The 21590-nt window shown below is 54.9% G+C and overlaps 2 protein-coding genes and 1 long non-coding RNA gene across 12 annotated transcripts in view; 2 read left to right on the top strand and 1 right to left on the bottom strand.

Moving 5' to 3' along the window:
* Positions 1–86: 86 nt before the first annotated feature.
* TCP11 (t-complex 11) lies at positions 87–7067 on the bottom strand. Of its 3 annotated transcripts, XR_005814465.1 has the most exons (10): positions 6825–7067; positions 6246–6378; positions 5402–5522; positions 4482–4702; positions 3987–4123; positions 3095–3294; positions 2610–2794; positions 1962–2125; positions 1391–1502; positions 420–496 (listed from the first exon to the last, which is right to left on the bottom strand). XR_005814465.1 is itself a non-coding variant. In XM_040535817.1 (9 exons), exons 1-9 carry the CDS (start codon positions 6934–6936, stop codon positions 258–260), a joined length of 1512 nt encoding a protein of 503 aa, XP_040391751.1. In that variant the 5' UTR covers positions 6937–7067; the 3' UTR covers positions 87–257. The 3 variants fall into 3 exon arrangements, 2 of the variants coding, with proteins under 2 accessions (XP_040391751.1, XP_040391752.1); XM_040535817.1 differs by lacking the exon at positions 1391–1502 and having other exon boundaries at positions 87–496; XM_040535818.1 differs by lacking the exon at positions 1391–1502 and having other exon boundaries at positions 87–496; positions 6885–7067.
* On the top strand, positions 2887–17953 carry LOC121059239. Its single transcript, XR_005814466.1, has 3 exons — positions 2887–2920; positions 15302–15443; positions 16047–17953. It is a non-coding gene; the product is annotated as an uncharacterized LOC121059239 (long non-coding RNA).
* Positions 17954–20074: 2121 nt separating this feature from the next.
* SCUBE3 (signal peptide, CUB domain and EGF like domain containing 3) overlaps positions 20075–21590 on the top strand; it is a 34543-nt gene continuing 33027 nt past the window's right edge. For 3 of the 8 annotated variants that reach the window (XM_040535781.1, XM_040535780.1, XM_040535779.1), the window contains exon 1: positions 20076–20886. In XM_040535781.1, coding sequence (XP_040391715.1) covers positions 20802–20886 — 85 coding nt within the window. In that variant the 5' untranslated portion in view covers positions 20076–20801. Of the gene's footprint in view, positions 20887–21590 lie in introns of all 8 variants that reach the window. The other 5 variants (XM_040535778.1, XM_040535777.1, XM_040535785.1 and 2 more) reach the window with 3 other exon arrangements.

The raw sequence follows: 21590 nt of genomic DNA, 5'->3' as shown, positions 1-21590 counted from the left end.
TTTATAACCTTCATTTCCTTCCCTACTAAATAGTGGCATTTTTTTTGGGGGGGTGGGGGTGAAAAAAAAAAACAAACATTCCCTTTTGTAGTTGAGAGGTTTATTCAGCTATTGACACGCTAAGAGTCACTTCCCAGTAGCTGTGGCGGCCCAGCGGGGTTTATCTGATTGAGTTTTACAAGCTGAAGCATGATTTGAGAAACTGCTGGAGAATGTGTTCCAACCCTGCCCTCCTGTGTGGTACATAATAAAGATGATCAGAAGGAACCTGTTCCTGCATCTGATTCTGGTTCTGCCTCTGGGAAAAGCACTTTCTTGAGAATTCCCAAGTAGCAAGGGCCAAACACCTGCCTGTTGTGGTGGATCACGCTTCTAAACCTGCGCCCAACTTCCTGCAGCTCTTCCTGGATGGCATCAAGACCCTTTGGAAAATCTTTTTGAGAATTCCATCCGTCGGGGGAAATAAAATGGCTGAGGAACAAATGAATCCGCCGCTCTGTAGGGAGCAAAAGCAGGAGAACAAAAATCAACCTTTGCACAGCAAGCTAGCCTTTGAGAGAAAGGATTCCTTGTGCAGTCGAGAGCAGATCTGATGACAGCTGCGTTGTTGCAGGATGGTGCGGACAAGCTCTAGATGGACTCGGGACATGGTGGATTAATGTGGTCTTCTTCCAAACACTAAGTAGATGAGACAGCAGCCAGCACAGGAACCAAGGTGAAGCTACCTGATGCTAGGAGAGCATTTGAGTATTAGGTATACATACCTTGTTCTCACTTTGTCCTGGGTTGTTGCTTTAAACAATGGCTTTACTGGGGATACTGGGCTGGAGGACATCAGGTTTTGGATTTGGCAATGCTTACACTGAAGTGGAGCAGTTCAACAATAGAGATTTTTTGTCCACTCTTAAGTTTTTGTACAGAACTGAAGTGTCAAGCATCTTAGAAGCACAATGGACTATAGAACGTCAGAGCCCAGGATTTATCCGGCCTGCCACACCAGCATTTTAAAACTCAAAGTATTCAGGCAGCCTCTCTGAGGGACACACAGCTGAGACTCAACTACCCGACTGCCTTGGATGTTGCTGTTTCAAGTATGTATTTGGAAAGTGCTGAGAGTGACAAAGAGTACAGACGAGACGCTGCTTTTGAGACGTGGAGAGGGGCAGGCTGTCTGGCTCTGCAGCTTCTAACGCCACGCCATCAGTGAGTCATTGCCATCGCACGCTGCCCAGCAAGGTTGGGTTAGGCTATTAATTCAGCCTTCTGAATTACTTCAGAACAAAATAGGCTGCCCTGTCATGGAAGGAATAAACCCAAATAATGTGATAGAATCTACGTGGGCTGAGAAGGATACTTAAGTGGATGCAGCATTGGGCAGGAAGAGCCCCACCTTATTTTCATAGCTGATAAAAGCTTGTCTTCCATGTGGAAGTAATCTTTCCTGCAGCGTACTAGCTGCCCGTGGCACTGCAATCTGATGTGGAGCTAGTAGCGTTCGGAGTCTAATAAAAGGTCAAAATAATCAGCTCTTATCCAAGACATTTGAATAAATATTTTGATGGAGCAGCATTATAGGGCAGCTGGTTAGCTGAATACCAGGCAGTGCACTCCCTAGGGATAAATATTATTTAAAGATCTTAGCGTGGTGCTTTACTAGAGCCAGTGATTAAGCTCTCACTCTACACGCCAGCCTGAAGATTGCAACACCACCTACTAACAGACCTTGCACTTAGGCCTGTTTAGCTTTTAGCAAGGATGGTAGGATTTAAGAGATTTTCAAAGCAATTACTGTTTGGGAGTCTTTCAGGGTGAAACAGGAAAATCAGGGCAGTTTCTAAACCTAGCTTCTTGACCCTGCAGTAGTTCTGCACGATGCAGGGAGTTTCTTTGCTAGTACCTATCCTGCAGGGTTTTATGAAAGCCTCTTCATTGCTGAGGGAGAGACGAGCTCAGAGACTCACCGATGACATGCCGGACTGCGTTGCCCTTGTCTGCGATGCTTTTTATCTGGCCTTTCAGGGAAGCACATTTGTCACTGGTAAGAGCAGGGTAACCCAGCTGCGAGAGCGCCCTGCTGACTTCCTGCAGCACCTGGTCGCTGATGTCTTGCAAAGCTTCTTCACACCTAAATCATGCAAAGGTATATACCCGCGCTCCAACCACTGGGCAGATTTGTTGGGGAGGGGGTCTCAGGCACAGAGCAAGCAGGGAAGTCTCTCCACGTGCCCTTTGGGTGTGATCATGGGCAGGGAGCAGCGTCCGACAAACCCCACTCAGCCACAGCTCTGGTGCCTGCTGCAAGTGAGCTACGCTTCCCTTCCTCTGCCCTTCGGCAGGCAGGCAGCTGCCCTGAGGCTGGCTCCTGTGACACGGGGATCAGCACTACTGACTGGTCCCTTTAACCAAGAAGGGACAGTTGCCCCAGAGAGCTAACACCCAGCCAAATACGCTGGCTGGCTTCCCCCACTCCTTGCAGTGGACCTGGCTGCCACTTGGATCTCAGATCCTCTTCTACTGCCAAAGGAGATTCCTGCTGCTTGTCCTGCACCCAACCAGTGCCTACATATTCACTCTTCTCCTTCTGGAAAAGAAAATGTAAAGTAACCCACCTGGTACAAGACAGCCCTTCCAAGAGGCCCTTTGTTACCAGTTTCAGCCTAGCTACAAACCCAGGTGAGCCAAATAAGGCACTTCCACACGTGCCGCTGGTCACTAGCAGGACTGCAGCTGTGACAGTAAGCTGATTCACCTGCGCTTGGACTTCCTGCAGCCGGGCCTGGTCCATAAGCAGTGTCTGTGAACAGAAACCAGTCAGTCTGTGGGTGCGGAGACAGCGGCTGTGATGACTGAGCAACTCTCAAGCTGTGGAGCTGGACTGTAACAGCGCCACGAAGCTGAGTGGAGGGAGGCAGCAGAAAAGGTTAGTTTTGTGAAAAATCCAGCTTGTTTCCCATGGGGAATAAACCCCGTGCAGACTCGTGGTGTAGAGGGGACACAGACTCTTGCCAGTTCTTTCTACAGAAGATAGAGAACCTACACACTTGTTTATTTAGTATATCTTTATGCTGTAAAGGTGTCCCAGCTCTCGTCCTACCTCAGGGTATTGCTTTTGTCCAGGCTCCCAGCAGAGCAGGTTCACGTATCCTTGATTTAGCACAGACGTGAGACTTGGCAGAGCTGTGCTACCACCCGCTGCCCCCTGTAAGGCTGCAGAGCGGGGCTGTGACTCTGAGAGGGATGCAGACGCTTCTGCTGCTGCTTCACGCAGCCACTCTGTGGTGTGATCCAGGCTGTCTGCAACAGGGGTTTAAAAAAAAAAAAGAAGAACAGACAGGTCAAACTAACTGAGTAAGAAGTGGCTACGTGATGTTCTAGCTGAATGGGATGCACATCCGCAATGCCAAGGCACGTGCTGGATCCTGGGATGGTGGGGGGTGGTTTACGCCTTCTCTAACGTTCAACGTTAATGCCCTGTTGGCAGGGCACAGGGTTAGGCCTCCTGACACTGGTAGCTGGAGAACTTTATGTTGTAGAGAGGATTTCAGTCTTCAAATAGCACCTTTAATTAAGCCTTATAAATGAGAGAGGCAGCCAGAGAGAAATATTCTACAGCCCGGCACAGAAGGGATGTCTGCATCAAGTGCCAGCTTTTCATTTAAATACACCTGCTAATACCATTTTGCTGATTCCTCTGAGGGTCTCAAAACACTTTAAACTTGCGTGCTCTTACAGTTACCCACGAGGCAGCTATTAGGCCCATCTTATGCATGCAGAAACTGAAGCACACTGACTTCTTTTCTGCAACGTATGGTAGAGAAGAGGCTGAGAAAGGGACCCAGGAGTCCTTCAGCCTTTAGAGGCATTTCTCTTATCTTTTACTGAGCATGTGATGAAAACATCAGCTTCAGAATATTCAAGGTCCTTTATGGTGCTTCATTATCTCCTGCAGAAGTAATAGGTCTCGTCTCCCTTCCCCACTGACTTACTGGGAAGCTTATCTACGAGTTCCTGGAATTTCTTCCATTCATACTGGGTGGAATGGTCCTGCAAGTGGGGGCGGAGGCTCTGGATGCTAAAATTCAGCATATCCGTTTTCATCAGGTCCAACACCCGGAAAATCTCCCTGGATGAGACACAGCGAATTGAAAGTTTAATACATTAGTAAAAGCGATAGTTGTGGGTTATTTTAGAATGCTAAGAAAGGGAAATTCAGAAATTCTTTATTCCCTTTTCTGACAAAAGGCTGTTCAGTCTAATTGGAGTGTCTGTTCCCTAAAATTTACTAGTTAAAATTGGATTTACTTCACTGAAGACTGTTCTACTATCTAAGAGCAACTGAGCAACACAAATGTAACTACCCTGAAAAAGAACCAAAACCAAAACAGGGATGTAATTCTAGGGCAGCTTCCTCTTAACCCAGGGTTTTAATGTTGAGGGTTTTGCTGGTCTGCATAGCCCACGACTGAGGGAGCATCGCCCACCTGAGAAGCTGAGCTGGGTCTGAGAGGCTTTGCAGTCCTTGCACATCCTCATCTCGAACGGGCGCACACAGCATTGCCATCGTGTCAAGGATGTATGTGGCGAGGCCACGGATGTCCAGAGCCCCGTGCTCAGCCTCTTGTTGAATTAACTCCACGTCGAGGGCCTCTTCAATTTGGCTTCGCAATTGGTTGTGTCGTGGCAGCAGCAATGACAGCAGAGCCTGCCCAAAGAAGTAACGCTAGTCTTTAATCCAAAAACACAACAGTTCTCTGGAATTGCTCAACAGGAATCAAAGTTGGCCTTGAATTGAGACTCAGTACACAAATTGTGGGGCACACATTGCTTTAAGGGAATGTTTGTCTCTAATGACTCACTTCAGGATGTCTGGCTACTGTTTCGCAGATTGCAAAATCTCCTTTACCATCATGCACAAAAGAAGGGAGTTACCTGCCTGGAATCTAATGGGAAAAGGTGGACTGAAAAACTATACACAACTTCATGCTCCGCTAAGAACTATTGTCTTTTAGTTCTAAATAATGTTCCTGAAGACCACATTGTTCACTTAGACAGTAGGTACAGTTCATCATATAGCTAAAGGGGTGTCTTTGCACAGAGAATTGCAGTTTTTGGTTGGCAGACGCTATACCTGGAATGGCTGTTACTAAAACCAACAGCTCAACAGGCTTTCCATTGTTTTGGAAGAGCGTTTTTAAAGACCTGGAACCAGAGAATTAGTTTCCTTCTCAGACAGGTTTTAGAAGGTGCAGTTGTGTAACTTAGGTCTCCCTATAACCTATATGGAGCTTGTTTTTGCCTCCCTCTTACACATGTTCACATGGGAACATTTGGATTTAAGGGGTGGGGTGATGATTAAGGGAAGACTAATTCTAAGGTCTTCCCTGTGCCAGGATCAGCTGACCTCCTTTATCTCCTGTAGCAGCTGGATTGCCTGAGTGTAGTCAGGGGGCCTGGCAGAGATCTGTTCTTTCAGGCTGTCCCAGAAGGCTTTGTGCAATGTCTCCTTCACTCTGTTTTCCAGGCTAGAAAAGAAGAGACGAGAGCAGGGGGTTTCTCTTAGCGTCAGATAAACACAACCTCTCAGTTCGATGGGGCCATTCCTCTCTGCTTTCATTGCAGTTTAGGTCTTTTGATGTTTTCTCCTCGTCTTTCCTCCAAACTGGCAGTAATACACCTCATGAAAATCTCTCTCAGATTGAATGTGCCGTTCGTCTAAAACAGGACTCCATCTTCTCAACCCTGCTCATAAAATGCACTTAGCCCCTCTTAACCATGGGATAAAAAGAACACAGTATTTTTCACAGAAACTCTCGTAAGTCCTCAGAGAAGATCAAGAGAATATTTTTCTAGCTAGTGCTCATCTTTGTAATGAAGGAGAGAATGTCAGCAACTTAAACAGATCTTTAACTAATGTGCAGACACCTCAGAGCTGTTCACTGAAAATTCTGCTTTGTTCTCGCTAAAGTTGCAGCTCACGCAGCCAAAGTCTCTAATTCTTTCAGTGTTAGTGAGTCACATCTGACATTCGCTGTAGTTAAGAACTTCTTAGTGAATTGTGAAGCAATGAATAAATAAAACAGCCCCCCCCCTTTTTTTTATTTGTTGTTTCAGGAACTCTTTACTTTTTACTTGTATAGTCAGAGCCAAACCTCCTTCCCATGTTCTCACATCTTTTCTATAACGTGACAGAAAGAAGCCTAGCCTGAATACATACATATATGGTGTGTATATATATTTATATACACCTGAGTGGGGAGAATTTGACCATTTGCAGTTTGAAGTCACCATTCAGCACGATTTCATGCGCAAGGGTCAGCTTGTAGATCTTATCAGATATTTCCTGCAGCTCATTCACGGAAAGGTCTTGCGGAGGGCTGGCTGTAGGCAAGCAGGAAAAAGGAAAGACGGTGAGGAGGACTGCTCGGCAGCCTGCTGCGAGGAGGTTTAAAAACACTGCTGGAGAATGAGGAAAAAAGAGGGGCAACTTCGTGTTTTAGGGGAGGAACTGGCTTTGCAAGGGCACTTTAGCTCTTGAAGGTGGACGTTGTGAGCTCGCTGACCGATAGCAGGCTGACCCCTACTGACCGCTGCTCGGCATCGCCTCCCCCGCCGGGAGCTTTTTACCGGGGCCGTGACATTTCGGGCTGCTTTTAACGGAGGCTGGCTGGTTTTTATCCATCAGCCGAGCCCTCGGTGTGTCGCCCCACAAATTAACCACCCCCTCCCGGAGCTCCCCCCAGCCCCGAGACCCCCGTTTTTGGCGATGCCCCGCAGCTCGCCGCTGAGGTGCCGGCGGCTCCGGACCCGGCCCCACTGCCCCGTACCGGGCGCCCGCGGCCCTTCCTCGCCGCAGTCTCGGGGCCGCCCGGCCGCTGCCTCAACGCCTGCTGGCCGCTGGGACCGCTCGTCGCCGGGGCTGGGCTTGGGCATGGGCATGGTCCTGCCAGGGCCGGGAGGGGGGCGCCGGGGTGGTAAAAGGGGCGCTGAGGTGGTAAAAGGGGCGCCGAAGCCCTTCCCCCTGCCCTGCCGCCCTCCTCCCCTCACGGCGCCGCCGTTAGACTGAGGCGCGGCGCGGCCCGCGCCCGCCGCCCCTTCAAATGGAACGAAACCAACGCGAGGCGGGAGGGGGGGAACCGGCTCAGTGCTTTCGCCCATTCCCCCCGCCCATCCCGCGCCCACCCCTGGGTGCTAGCTCCCGCCGGCACCTAAACGTGGGACTCGCTCCGTGGGGCCCTGCTGATGGTCGCTGAGCGGGTGAGGCTCGTTAATGGAGCGCCCGCGCCCCCAGCGCCCCCCCATGGTGGCGCCCGATGGGCCGCTCCGCAGCGCGCAGTCCGGGCCGAGGGCTGCCCGTCACCCCCCCGTGTGCGGGATGGAACGCTCCAGGCGCCGAGCCGAGGCAGCGCGGCGGGGCTGTCCCATTCCGAACGGGGGGGGGGGGAGGAGGAGGCGCGAAGCTCAGGGGCCTCATGGAAGACAGGAGGATGAGGAGGGTGGGCGCGAAGAGCGGGAGGGCTGTGGTGGGGCGAGGGGCGTCCTGCCCAGAGAAGGGCTGTGAAAGTGAAGGGAGATGTTCGTTTAGGTTCAGCACACCTCATGGCCTAGGAGAGGCGGTGGAGCCATGTTGCTGGCGGCCCCGTGGGCTCGGCACCTTCAAAAACCCAGCTGGGAGCTGGGAGCAGCCATTTTATGCCCGGGTGTGGTGAGGCTGAAGGCTGCTCCTTCAGCAGCCCTTCGCGGTGTGCAGCACTTTGAGTAAAAAGAGAGCAAAACACGTTACCACCCGTCACCGCCTTGTCCCTGCCGTGCCGTCAAGGCGCCGTGTCCCTCACCAAAGGTGGTGCTGCTGTGGCCCTTCCCAGTCCGGCCCCAGCCCTGTTTTTGGGATAAATTTCGTGTGAATGCCTCAGGAGGGCTGTGCAGGACGAGCCGGGCTGCAGCAGAACAAAAGGCAGTCGCCATGCCTGGCTCCCCTTGCCCTCTGTGGAATGGCAGGAATTTCTCCGCCGTCTGAAGGCTGGGGGAGTCACGGGCTGATTGTTTTTATACCTAAAGCCGTGGCTTAGTGGCTGTCAACTGCCAGGGTATTAACCTTAGAGCTGTCAGAGCGAATAAAATGAAAAAGCTAACTCTAGGGCTGGAGTTTGCAACAGCTGCAGTGTCCTTCCACCCAACATTTCCCATTTGTTTTTATCAGTTTTCTTTCTGGTAGGTGACCCTCTGTCCATGTACCCTTCTGCTATAACCTCCCCTTGCCTTGACCAGCACTGGAATTAAATCTGGGGGTCAAAACGCCCAGCCTGGGCTGCTTGTGCTCTAATGAAACATCTGCCTTTCTCCTCCCCTCCAGCACCTTCCCATTTCCTAAGCATCCAATAATGCCCACAGCAGGCACCTGCGGCACCCATGGCTGGAGCTGGGAGGTCACAGAGCGCTGTGGGTCCACAGGGCAGGGGCTGGGAGGTCTCGGGGTGCCCAGCGCCCAGCCCCACGTGTGCGTGGGACGGGCACACGAAGCAGCCCCTCGGGGAGCTGGGGCCTTGATCCGCCCCTCCTGAAACAGCTCAGCCCTCCAAAGTCTCTGAAACGCCTAAGATGTCTGGGTGCTGTGGCTGGAGAACTGCAGAGGATGAAAGGCACAGCGCTGGCACGCCATGTGGGGACGGACAGCCCAATTACCACATGTAATTAGTTACAGCTCCGCAGCTGGGCTGCATGAACGATGCTGCAGCTCTCTTAGCCCCGTGCAGTCGCAAAGGGAAATGTCCTGGGTGGGTTTTAAAGGTGGTTGGAGCTGCCCCCATTGCCATGGGTTTGCAGCAGGCTGGGTGTGTGATTAATGCAGCTCAGCCGATGAGTTGTAACCCGTTTAGTTTCTGTAAACAACTGCGTGCCGGGGAGGCTAGCCATAGCCAGAGCCCCTGGCTGTCCCACTGTGCATCTGCAGCACACAGTTGTATCAGAGCCATCTCCTTAAACCCTCGGTGATTTCCTCGGGCCCCCAGGGAGCTGTAAAAATCATCCCATCAAAAAGCAATAAGGGAAAAGTGCTTGGCTCGGGCAGCGCCACAGTTACATCAGATGGCGAGCGGCCCTTGGCTTGGGGGTGGATGCTGCTGAGAAAGGAGCTGGGAAAACCCCGACATGCGGACAGCTCTTTCCTCTTGCTCAAAGCACCCCAGAGCTCGTCTGGCATGTGGGGTTTGCCAGGTCAGCACGGCCCTGGGAGAGGGATTCGCTCCCTCCTGAACTGAGGACCCTGCAGTCTAGCAGCACAGGCCATAGCACTGCTTGCTGTGCACTCTGCGGGCAGGCGGACTCAGGATTTTTTAGTTTTTGTTTTTTTTTCATTTGTCTGTTTTTCCAGGGGTGGACTCGCCGCAGAGAACGCGTGTCGTGGCGCAGCAGGCTGACCCCAGGCAGAAGCAGGGCTGTCTGCTCGCCTCGCGTGAGCTGATAATTATTGGAGAACTCTCCAAAAATAGCACGTGCAATTCATGCACGGTTGGTGGCTCCGGCCTGGAAAGTTCAACAGGAGGAAAAGGCGAGGGGAGTGAAAGCAACGGGGCCCTTGCACGTGGTGCAAACTTTGTGTTTACACGTACAGGAGCATCAGTGCAGTGGGTTCGTCCCAAAGAGCAGCCATGAAGGGGCACGAGGAGGATTTTGGGGTGGATGTTCTTCTCAGAGCCCCAGGAAGGAGCTGGCGGGCAGCTTGTGGGCAGGAAGGCCGCTGGTTGTGAGAAACACAGCCAGTAAAGCTCATTGTGGGGCCAGTCTGGGCCAAATGCTGTTCAGGAATTTCCTCTTGTGCTCCCTGTGCAGCTCCATGCGGCGCCAGGTCCTGCTTTTGCCCCTTTCTGATCTTCAGCTTTGCGTGAGGAAGCCGAGGGTGGGGAGGTGGTGTTTGTGTCAGAGGATAAAAGAGCGCAGCCCGCTGGTGCCTTCAATCTGCTCTTGTCTCTCCATTTCGGAGCAGGGCCCAGATCTCCCAGCCTATAAATCCTGGTCCCAGAGGAGGCAGTTGTGTATTTAAATGTATGTGCATTTGCCCTGCATTCATTTCCTTTCCCCAGTGACTGGTGACATGGAGAACTGTAATAGCTGAATGCATTTTTAATGCCTTTCCTGCAGATTTCTGCAAGGGAATCCAGTTCCTGGGTGGCTTTAACTTGCCGCAAAGGCAGAGGACCTTGGGAGCATTGGTAATAAGTGGGGTAGGTTTTTTTAATCTACCGTTTTAATGAGCTCCATCCATCTCTCTGATTAGATTAACCTCATTTATTTCATCCAAGCCATTTAGGAGGAATTCCGACGGGGAAAATGGGGATTTTTGAGTCTTTCAGGGTGAGTGTTCGAGTGTCGGGCAGCAACCTCCACCAGGATATTTCCAATTTGCCCTTTTATAGCCTCGGAGACTTGTAACCCCGACATTCACATCGGAAAGCACCCGTCCGCGCTGCGAACTTGCCCGTGTCAGCGACATGATGATGAACCCAGGCACCGCTCCCTTGCCCTGATTCAAGCAACTCCCCCAGGAGGGCAAAGCCAGCCTGGCTTGCCAAAAAAGCACCCATATGGCAGGAGCAGGGGGAGCAGCAGCGCTCTGGCTGCCCCCGCACGTCCCAGGGGCAGCGAAATCTCTGCGTGGGAGCATCCCCACCGGCGGCACGGCTTCGTTGGGCGCAGCGAGGCGGCAGCGGGAGGGAAGGGCCCGCTTGTTCAAACAGAAATGCCTTCGGCGGTGGCCGCAGCCAATGGAAGGGGAAATGTTTTTTTTTTGTTGTTTAAAAGATGGCGTTGTTTTTTCAAGTCTGACGAACGTGAAAGTACCCATTTAAAGGAGGCGAACCTGCAGTGAAGTCGGTCACTGTTTACACGCCCACGCGCCGACTGGGGCGGCCGAAAGCAAACTTCCTGGTGTATCCTGATCCAAATCACCTGGGAGCGGAGCTCAGTGAGCAAAGCGCCGAGCTGTGAGCGCCACAAGCAGGGCTGCAGCTCTGCTTACAGAAAAGCAAACCCCGTCCGAACGGGGGACGTGAAGCCCAGCTGGCATTTCGGCCCCGGCTCTCAGAAAACGGGGGAATTTGGAGCCTGCGTGCTGCAGCTTTGGCTCTGCCAGAAATCCTCCTTCCAAGAGGAGGACGAGCAGGGCGGATGGCAGAGAGCCTGAGCAGGTGTTTTTGGAGGGTGTGGAGAGGGGAGCTGGGGAAGAGGGGAGTTTTCCTCTGCCCCACAAGCCAAGAAAGCTATTTTTGCAGGAGCTCCCGGTGCACCAGACAAGGTCAGGATTGTTTCCGTGCTGGATGCTGGTGCAAATATGCGGCCGGGCGGTTGGATCCCGAGCAGCTTGTAGTTCCCCGGCAAGCAGATGAAGTATTAGTGCCCGTCTTGTCCAGGTGAGGGGATGGAAACGCTGGGCTGCACGGTTCTGGTCTTGGTGTCGGGGCTGCCGTAGCCACTGGTGGCAATTTGGGAGCCGGCTGGGTCGGCGAGTTTCCTCCTCTATTTCGGCGTGGACGTGCCCACGGTGCGCTACGTGTTTCCCCGGTGACTACAGCAGCTATTAATTCCCTCCTCCTAACCCAGAGCGTGATCGTCTCCACGAGACATCCCATCCACCCGGGCTGGCCGTGACCACCTCGGGCACGGGGCACGTGGCCGGGCCGTGGGATTTGGCCACCTTCAGCAAACCATTGCCCGCCCAGCCCGGCCTCTTGTGGCCAGCGGCTGATCGCAGCGCGTGGCCAGCCGGTCCCGTCACCGCGCGCCCAGGGGACGGCTCGGCGCTGGGTAAACTGAGGCTTGCAGGGGTTTGGCTCGTGGTCACGTCCTCAGCCTGGGACGGTGCCGAGGAGCCGCTCTCTGCGCTCTCTTGCCCCGTTGGATGCTCCCGGACAAGGTTTTGGGCTCTTTTGGCAAAGCACCGGTGCTGCTGGCTCGGTGCCCTTGGGAAATCTTTGTATTTGCTGACTTGACTCCATTCTTGCTCATGGAGAGCTCAGCTCCGGTGGTGCCGCGGCGTGGGGAGGCCCGAACCACACACAGCGCTCGGGCAGGGATTCCAATCCCCCCCCCTCCCACCCCCCAAAAAAAAAAGTTCAAAGGTGTTTCGTCTTAATGCGGTTTATCTAAATTGCTTCATGTTAGTTAATCTGGATTAACGCAAATGCTCTCGGAGTGGTTGGCTGGGGAAAGGTTTGCTAAGCCATCCCGACACGAAAGACTTTTCCAAAAGTGAAAAGTTTGAGCTGGGAAAATAAAAAAAAATAAAAAAAAAAAAAAATGGGGGGGGCAAGGTCCCATTTTGTGTTGAGCGTGTGCAAGCCCTGAGAAACCAAGCACGGCTGTTCCCAAATCCGGGGGCTGCCTTCGAGGGTCATCTTTGGGCACCCCCACAGCTGCGGAGCTGAGGAGCTCCCCCCGGTCTCTCCGGGGCGGTGCGAACCCCTCTTTGGGCTGGCGTGCAGCAGTCGGCCCGATTACTGAGAGAGCTTCAAGGTAAATGGGAGGTCAAGCCCAGATTTGGACCTAGTGGTGGGCGCGAGCGTGACCGAGGGCGCCATGTGATGGGGACGACGTCCTGGTGATTGATCTCCGCGTCCTCTCCTTTCCTGGGAGCGGGGATTAGGGGAGATTTTACAGCTGAGCGGCCAGCATCGCCTTAGGATTCATTTTGCAAAAGCTCAGCCCCGACAGCCTCTCCTCGGGAAAGACTTTTTAGGTATTTGTGGCCATTTGGGCCCATCAGCGGGACCGTTCATGGATCACCCCTGTGCTTCTGTAGGAACTTCCCACCCTGAGAACAAGCAGAGAAACACCCTGCGGGGAAACCGGGGCTCAGGGCAGGGAATTGCAGAGCTTCAGAGAGGATCGTCTCGTATCTGTGCGTTCCCCTGGGATTCGTGCGCGCTTTTTTGCCTTGCAGGAGGCTTCTCGTGCACCCTCGACCGAGTCCTCGCACCTCGGAGCTGGCTTCCTCCCGTGCAAGGGGGCGAGCAACCCTTCCTGCGGCCGCCCGCGCACAGACCGAGGGTGCTTGGGTGCTGCGGGGAGGGCAGGGGAGCGACGGATCGGCGCCGGGAAGGATCCGGCCCCAGCTCCAGGCAGCCACAGGCTGCGGCGGGCGAAGCTCGGCGCTCCCGCGGAGCTGGGATGGAAGTTGTAAGCGAGACCTGGGCGCTGCCCAAAACCTGGGGACTCCCTCCTCCCCCGGCCCCAGTGCAAACAGCAGATTAACAATTTATTTGACGTGTTGCGGCTGGTTAGTTTCTTCGCCCGCTCCCCTGATCAGAGGGAATAAACGTTGCAGTGTGCAATAATGTTCATTTCAGGTGAGGGTAAATATAGAAAGGAAAACCTGCTGAGAGCGAGCCATTTATTTCTGCGTTTGGAAGCCTCTGCTCATAAACAGTCAGTCATAGCCATTTGGAAAATCCCAGCGTGGTTTTCTTGGCCATCCGAGAAGAACGTTTACTTTCCTGTAGGTTAAGAAGTTAGTTTTAAATTAAAAAAATAATAATGGCATCTCACTTCCAGCTGCCCTCGGGTGTTTAGGGCTTGTTGACACACTAAGGCCGCTCTGTTCTCCGGCAAGGCTGCCCTGGTGCGGGATCACAGAGGGGATCCTGCAGGGCTTTCCCGGCTGCCGGTGCTGGGGAAACTTGTTCTTTGATTTCCTCTTGTCCCCCAGCTTTGGGGGGCTCAGGGGGATTTCGAATGAGGATTTGCTCAGAAATCTCAGCCGTGTGCGGGGCTGGAGGGTAACGGATAGGGGTTTTGGTGGAAACACGCAGCTTTTGGGGTTGTAAGCGCCGGTAAGGCTGCAGAGAGCTGCTTGGGGTGATCCCAAGAGCCCCGGGGCTGGGGGGCCGTGTCTGCAGGGAGACAGCGGGGCTGGGGCAGGGGGACGAACCCGCCGTGCTGTGCTCATGCCGCACCAGAAAAACCTCCGAGGGTTTTCGGGACAGCGTGCCAAAGACAACAGGACAGCGCGAGCTGCAGGAGCATCTCTCAGCCGTGCCCCGGTGCCCAGATGCTGCAGCGTAGGAGAAACCCCAAAAACCAGCTTTGTAGGACTCAGCTAAGAACAGTGAGGACTCCCCGACCCGGCACACGGGCTCTGCTCTCCTCCTTTATCCCGACAGCAGCTCCGAGGACCGGAGCGGGACGCGGCGAAGCGGCCGCCTTGGCTTGGCACGCTGCTGGCTCCGCGCCGCTGGCACCGGGGGCCGGGAGCCAAGGCGCTGCAGCGGGCTCGGAGCGGCCGCCGGCTCCCGGCTCTGACGTCCTGTGCAGCCAGGAAGGGTCTCTCCGTGTTTTCCGCCAGGCTTGGGATTTGGCTCGGGTTTGCCTCGGGTTTCCGAAGGCAAGAGGCAGTTAAGTCTCTTGGAAGAATGAATTAGTTAGTGAATGCCTTTGGTCAGGTCAGCGCCCTCCAGGAGCGTTCCTCAGCCTTGAAAGCGACGCCTCAGCACCCAGGTAAGCCGCCCTGAAAGGCTCGTGTTACCGGGGGGTATTTTAAGAGCTATACGTACATCACAGCGCGGAGGAACCCTGCTTTAAAAAAAAAAAAAAAAAAAGGAAAAAAAGAAGAAAAAAAAAAGCCTCCCCCAAAACGCGCCGTTGACTCTAATGGTGGCATTTGTGTAAGCAACAAAATATTGACGCAGTTGGCTCAGGGCTGGCTGGGGCTTCTGGAAATAAACTAATGCCTTTTTAAATTGTATATGGAAATGCAAGTGGGAAAATGACTGACATCTTACACAGCTCGGGCACATAAAATCACTGCTTTACTACAGTGTGAAAAAACTCAGGAATTAATAGGTCTCCTTCTGCTCGGGGGCGTTGGATTTATCCCCGAGTAAGATCCATAAACTTTTAAGGAGAGAAGTGCTACTTTTAAACGCACGCGTCTGGGTCCTGGAGTTAAAGTGGTGTCAGCGGTGCCGAGTTAACCCCTTGCCTTCTCGCCGGCCCCTGGGGTAACGCTCGGCGGAGCCGCGAGCCCGTTCTTGGCAGATAGCGCTCTGGGTGGATATATAGATATATCAACACCTGATAGACGGTAATAGCTTATTTTTGGGGGTGTTAAGCACGATGTGTTCTAACGACTTGTGTCAGAAATGCGTTTCAGGCCTCCCTTCAGCAGAACCTGAACCCCAAGCTTGATTTTTCCATGCGTGGGACCTAAAAATGCCTTTAAAAGCAAACACCTGCTCTGCAGCAGTGCCTGGGCTGAGCCCGAAGCAGACACGCAGAGTTTTGCCTTCGGTAGCTGAGAGATGTATTGTTTGAGTATCTTCTAGGGGAAAGACGATTAACAGAGCTTCAAAGAGCGACGGATTGCTTTCCTTGCTGCCCGAAGCCCCTTCCTTCTCCACCCACATCCTGACGAGCTGCCAGTTGGTGTACACATGCTGATGGAAAAGCAGGACAAGGTAAAAGCTGCGGGGAGCTGCCGGCAGCGCGGGGCGCGAGCCACCAGCAGCAGCCGCTCGGCTGTAATTACACCCCCCGCGCGCCGTCGTGCGATTTCCCAGTAATTATTCTGGAAGAAAAGCCTGCCTATTTCTGTAAGGGCTTATGTCACTTAGAAAGCTGTTATAAATTCAAGCTGGAAAAAAGGGACCCTTATTCTGGGCTAAGTGTGGTTAGTGGTTAGCTGGGAGCGGGGCTATTCCTGGCGCTGCCAGCGACCTTCCCGGTGACGCCGGGTAAGTCACCTCACCTCCGCCTGTGGCAGCTTCTCCTGCTGCAAAGTGGGAATTACAAACACGCGCTTTCTCCGCCCGCAGGTTTGGGAAGCCCTGCGACGCTGGAAAAAAGGTGTCACAGCGTGGCAGGCGGTCATTTAGCGGGACCCGGCGCTTTTCGCCCCCCTTGGAGGCATCTCCATCAAATTGCAGGTTGAGGACGGGAGAGATGTGCCCGAGAGCTTGCGATGGGGATGGGCTGAGCCTTTCGAGCCCGGGCCATTGGCTTTTTACTGGGAATGCAGTGTTTTCCTCTCTGTTTTTAAAAATAGCCCATTCTGTTCCCAGTTTGGGACCGCACCCCTCGCCGGGGCATCGAAACGTCTCGGCTGCTGCTTCCTCGAGCCAAGTCGTGGCAGCGCAGAGCGCCGGGTGTGCGACCAGCGTTGTTCAGCGCCCGGCCCCCAGGATGGGTCCTGCCGGGGGCCTGTGCTCCTCGTAGACAGGGGGAGAAGGCAGATCTCCCGGTTCTCAGCACGGTGCCTTAACCCCTTGGCCTCTTCTTCTTCCTCCAGTGCCCCTGCCCGATTCCAGAGCTGGTTCTGCAAGCCCCGAGATCCGTAATGGGAGTTTTGTGCCCGCTGCTTCGCAGCAGCTTCTTGCACAGCCTCAGAAATCCCTTTTGGCCCCATCGCCGTGCAAATACGCCCAGGCAGTGCTGAAGACAGGGCTCGTTTATAGCATACGACATTCAATTCACGCTAGAGCTGGGGAGGTCTGGTTTTAAAGACTTTTTTCGTTCGCACTGATAGCACGGGACCGCTCGTGGCCGGACTTTGCTTTGGAGAAGCCGGCGCTGCCCGCGCAGCGCAGGCACCACCGTGGGGATGCAGGGAGGCGAGGGGAGCATCGGCCCCGGCGCCTTCCCACAGCCTCCATCCCTGCTCGGTCTCTGCAGCGGGGCTCAGCCCTGCTCTGAAATGGGCTCGAGCCAACGAGACGGAGGAGAACAAGATTTTTACAGCCCATTAGTGCTCCCCAGAGCCATCCAGCCCCTCTTGCGCTAAAAGCGGTGAAAGCCACAGGAACATTGAGGCCGGTCTGCCGAAGATGCCAGCCTGCCCCCCCCCCCCCGAGTTTCGTGTCCCTTCATCGGGGCTCTGCCGGAGCCAGTGACCCCCCCCCGACAGCCCCGGGGTGCTGGAAGTCCCCCTGGGAGTGCCACGATGAGCTGGCGAGCACCGTCCCGTCCCCGGTCCCCGAGCTCCCTGTCAAGATGTGCATGGGAGGGTTCCGAGTGCAAATGTGTGTTTGCTAATGGGAAATGAATTGCCTCTTGCCCCGAAGGCTTGCAGCTTGAGGAAAACAACGCAGGGTCTAAGAATGACCTCATATTGCCTCCCAGGGAATGTTTTGCCAGATGAAGGGGGGAGAGGCAGCATCAAGACAGCACAATGTATGTATCTCTCTCCCTGTGTAAACATCCCTGTAGCTGCAGAAACCTCTTAAAACCCAGAATGAGAGGAGAACAGCTGCTTTGATCTGTGGATGTGGTTGTTATTTTCTAAGTGCGGATCCTTTCTTTTTTTAATTTTGCCTCAAATTAAAAAAATGCCTGTTGTGATCTTTTGCTTTTATTTCTTGGCTGGAGACGTGAGCAGGGTGCAGTAAATTTTCATTACTCCCCATGTAACCGTTTCAGCATGGTCGACAATTCCTCGCCGGCTCTTGAGCGCCGCAGCACAATGGGCCGAATCTCCTGGCCCTACATGAAGCCGGAGCAAATGGGTTTTGCCCAGAAGTGCTCCACGGGGAGTGGAGGCAGCGGGGAGGAGAGTGCTGCCACCTCCTCCCCTTCCCGACACACACACACACACACGTGTGCACACGCACGGGCACACAGTGGCTGGGCTCCCCGTCCCCGTTGCCTTTGAAGGGTTTCGGAGAGGGGCTCCCGTGGCCGGATCCTTGCCGGCCACAGGAGCTGGTGAGGAGCCACCGGGGCCGAAGCACCGGGCTGTCTTTCGGGCGATTTAAGTGTGATTCATGGCCCTCCCTCCAGCCTCCCTGTGTGATCCGGGGAAGCTCCGTCCGCCTGATTTTCCCCATCTGCGCCGGGAAGGGGACGGCCCCTCCGTGCCGAGGGGCACCGTGGCGTGCGCGGACCCGTGGCGGTGCAGGATCCGTGCTGGGACCTCCACCTTCTGCTCTTCCAGCCCCGGGAACCGGGTGGCACAGTTTGGGGAAGAAAGCCAGCTTTTTAGGGAGTTTCTTGACATCAGCAGCCCACCCCAACCGTGGTGCTCTGCAGCCCTTCTGCGTTGGATGAGCCTGGCGTGGGGCGCGAGCGGTGCTACCAGCAGCTAAGGACGTGCCGTAAGAGGCAAGATCCACCCCCAGTGCACCATACTGGTTTAACTGGGAGCTCTCGGCCGGTCCCAGCCCCAACAGGAGCGAGGAGCTTGCTTTTCCCCCCGTGCTGTCACGTGGCCGCCCGGTGTTTTGGCGTTTTGATTACATACGGCACTGTGTATTTAGGGCTGGTTTATGGGTGTTTATACTAATGCGTAAACCTGTAATTTAGAAGCTCGGTTATAAATCAACATAGCTGAAGGTCTTGTCCCTCGTGCCTTGAGATCGGTCGCCAGATTTAGAAGACAGGTTAGAAAAAAAAAAAAAAAGAAAAAGGAGGGTTTAGTTTTCCTCTGGTTACGATGATAACAGATCGCGGGGTGGGATGCGAACGCGGCCGGCCCCAAGGTGCGGCTGGGCGAGGGGCTGCGGGGTTTCCATTTTGGCTCGGTCCCATGCCAGCAGGTCGCAGGAGATGTGTGCACGGCAGGGCCGAGCCTGGGGAGAACAGCAGGGCCACGGCTTTCGGCAGATCCCTCGGGGGGGGTCACGGCGCCTCAGCTTGCAGGTCCGTGGGTTGTGACCGCGGAGAGCCCCTTCCCGCGGAGGCACAGCCTCTGTCCCAAAGAGCCCGCAGCACAGACTGCCGAGGGGACCTTGCAACGGGTTTGGGACATCCGAGCAGAAGCGCAGAGCAAAGCCACACGGTGCAAAGCGGCTCAGAGGCTGCAAAGGCTGGGCTGGGGTTGGCAGGAGAGCTGGGAGCCCCTTCCAGCAGCCCCACAGGACAGCACGTTCCTGCTGGTGTGTCGCGCTCCTCTCCCGATGCATTCAGATTTCTATGTATAACACTTTTTTTTAATAGCTTTAATAATAATTTCTGCGTCCCTGTGCCTTCCCAGGCTGCCCCAAAGCCTCGTGGGGCCAGGGGAGGGTTTGGCATTACTGGGTTGACACAATGCAGTGAGTTGTTGGGACAGGTCACGTAGGTGCCCGTGCTGCTCTGCTGCATTTCTTGTCCACCTCTGGGCGTCTGTCCTCCAGCTGGTGGTGGTCTCCCTGCTCCTCTGGAAGAGGTCGGCTCCGGTGTGGGTTTAGGGCTCCGATCCTTTGCCTGGGGGCCCTGCTGGTGGCAGAATCTGGGGAACCCACGGCAGCCATCCGAGGGTTAGGCATTTTTGTAGGGAGAGCACAGACCCAGGGATTCCTCAGCATGTTCCCGTCCAGCTGAAGACCACCCCCCCCCCCCCCCTTTCCACAGCAGCGGGTGCCTGGGCTTAGCTGGGCGTTTTCCGTAGCCCCCAGACCCCTTGAGTTTACCTTCAGGGGGCTGTCAGGACAAAAGGGGACAGGCGAGGCTGCCGGGGCAGCACAGTGGGCTGGGACGACCCCAGGCGCTCCCCGGACAGGTGGGATGCCCGCACGCCTTCCTGCCGCCCCGCTGCCTGCCCCGGCTCCCTGTTGCAGCCTCCTTGCCATGGGGATTTGGGATTCGGGGTGTGGAAGCACCCCAAAAGAGAAGAGAGGTGCTGCCAGCAGGTCCCAGCGAGGCGATGCAGGCACAGGGGGTGCCCTGGGGTGCTGGCTGTGGGGACCAGGCAGTGAGAGGCTCCCACAAACAACTGGAAAAAAAAAAAAAACTGAATATTTCAGAAAGGTGTTTTCTCTCTTATTTTTGCTCCCCTCCCCTTATTCCCAGTCCTCCCCACCTCTCCCAGAGCTGCCCTTCAATCCCGCTCCCCACCAGCCGAGACGCTCCCGCAGCCACCGAGCCCCGCGTCGCAGCATCCCCAAACTCCTTGTATTTTTATTTGGTTTGCTTGCTTTTATTTATTTTCCCCTTCTTCTTTATTTTGTTTTCCTTCCGTTTTCATTTCTCCTTCCCCTTTCCTTTCCCTCCCACTCCCTTTTCTCACGGCGGACCCCTTTACCCCCCCCCCCCCCCCCCCCCCCCGTCTTCCCAGCTCGCCGCCACCGCCAACCCCGAGCCCTTGCGGGGCCGAGGGGCTGCGAGGCGCGGGGTGGCTCGGGGGGTCGCGGGGGGCTTTGCATTGATGCATTGATCGCCCATGGTCTGCGCCTGACCTCCCTGCTCCCAGGGAAGCAGTCTCCATGGCTACTGGCCCTGCTCCTCCAGAGCAGACTGTAAATTCCTGCAGGCAGAGCCCAGCCTGGGGGTGCGAGGGGGGGAGCCGGGAAGGAGCAGCCAAAGCCAAATAGAAAGAAAGAAAGGCAGGGAGAAAAAGGGCGTTGCTTGGATGGGGCTCTCCTTTCCACTCCCCTTTCTCAGGTCCCCAGCACCAGTGCAAGGCGCCTGCTGCTTCCCCCCCTTCATCGCTGCTGCTGCTGCTGCTGCTGCTGCTGCTGCTGCTGCTGCTCTCTTGCAAAACTGGAACTGGCTGGGATTATTTAGGGAAGGAAAAAAAGGGAAGAAGAAGAAGAAGAAGAAAAAGAAGGAGAAGGGATCAGAGCAGCCGCCAGAGAGAGGGCGATAGAGTCCACTTTCCTCCAACTGCCCTGGGTCTCCTTCCCTCGCTCCCTCCTCTTTAGCAACACCAAGAGCCCCAAAACTGAACCCAGAGCAGCTTTTCCCATCAGTTCAGTCCCCTTCCCTCCCTCTGTCCCACACACGGCAAGAAGAGAGCCCCTTCCTTCTCTTGATCCCCCTCTGCATGCTCAGCCTCTTGTTTCCTTTAAAGCACGAGAAATCCCCCTCCTTGCCCCCACTCCTGCAGGCAGACGGGGATTGCGATGGGAGCGTTGCAGATTGCTGGATTTTGCACGCTTTTCTTTCTCCTCCACTCTGGAAACACGCTGGCAAATAAAGCCGGGCAAGGTAAGAGAAAAATCTTCCCAGCTCGAGGGTTTGCTGCTGGCTCTGCGGGTAGGCAGCCGGGTCTCCTCTCTAGACCTGGGGCTTTACGCCCGGGCTGGAGAAACGAGCAACAGCAATAACGACCAGTCGGGCTGCTTCGAAACGTTGCTTGCAGATATCCTGCCTGCTGCCTTCGGTTGGTTTTCTGTAAACTCTTGAAGGAGTTGCATTTCTTACACTTTTTTTTTTTTTTTTGTGTGTGTGTGGGTCTGAACTCTTTATTTCAGGGCAGGGGGTGCAGAGGCAGAGAATGAGGGTGTGCAGGCAAGTCTGCACCCAGCACGGAGGCAGAAAGCCAAAACGTTGCTGTTCGGGGCGGTTCGGGGGTGCTGTGCCGCTCTGGGGGTCTCGCTGTCCGCGGGGTGGGATCGTTCCCATTGCCATGTGGGTGAGGAGGACGCGTTTCTGGCTGGGTTCGAGGGAAGGCACAGCGGAGCTGCTGTCTCGTGCTGGAAGGTGGGAGCTGCACGGCTGCATCCGCGCTTGTTTTACATCCGTGCGTGTTGAACCTCAAAGGCTGGGATCCGGGGGGGGGGGGTGTGCTGCAGGAAACTTGGGCGAGCTAAACGCCGGCAAACCCCGCAAAAAGCCTGCTCTGTGTGCCCACCCCTGGAAAAGAGAGGTGCGTCCCGTCGTATCGTCTCAAGGCTTTGCTGTTTCCCTGC

The sequence above is a fragment of the Cygnus olor genome, chromosome 24 (assembly GCF_009769625.2).
Source record: "Cygnus olor isolate bCygOlo1 chromosome 24, bCygOlo1.pri.v2, whole genome shotgun sequence".
NCBI lineage: Eukaryota > Metazoa > Chordata > Aves > Anseriformes > Anatidae > Cygnus > Cygnus olor.
This window is presented reverse-complemented; position numbering and strand designations above follow the sequence as displayed.

Excerpts from the sequence above, each read along its gene's own strand:
- TCP11 (XM_040535817.1), bottom strand. The coding sequence starts at position 6,936 with ATGCCCATGCCCAAGCCCAGCCCCGGCGACGAGCGGTCCCAGCGGCCA. Across the intron at positions 4,703-5,401 it reads TGCTACAGGAGATAAAGGAG|GCTCTGCTGTCATTGCTGCT; the intron begins GTCAGCTGATCC and ends TTCTTTGGGCAG. Across the intron at positions 497-1,961 it reads CGCAGTCCGGCATGTCATCG|AGCGGCGGATTCATTTGTTC; the intron begins GTGAGTCTCTGA and ends TGCTCCCTACAG.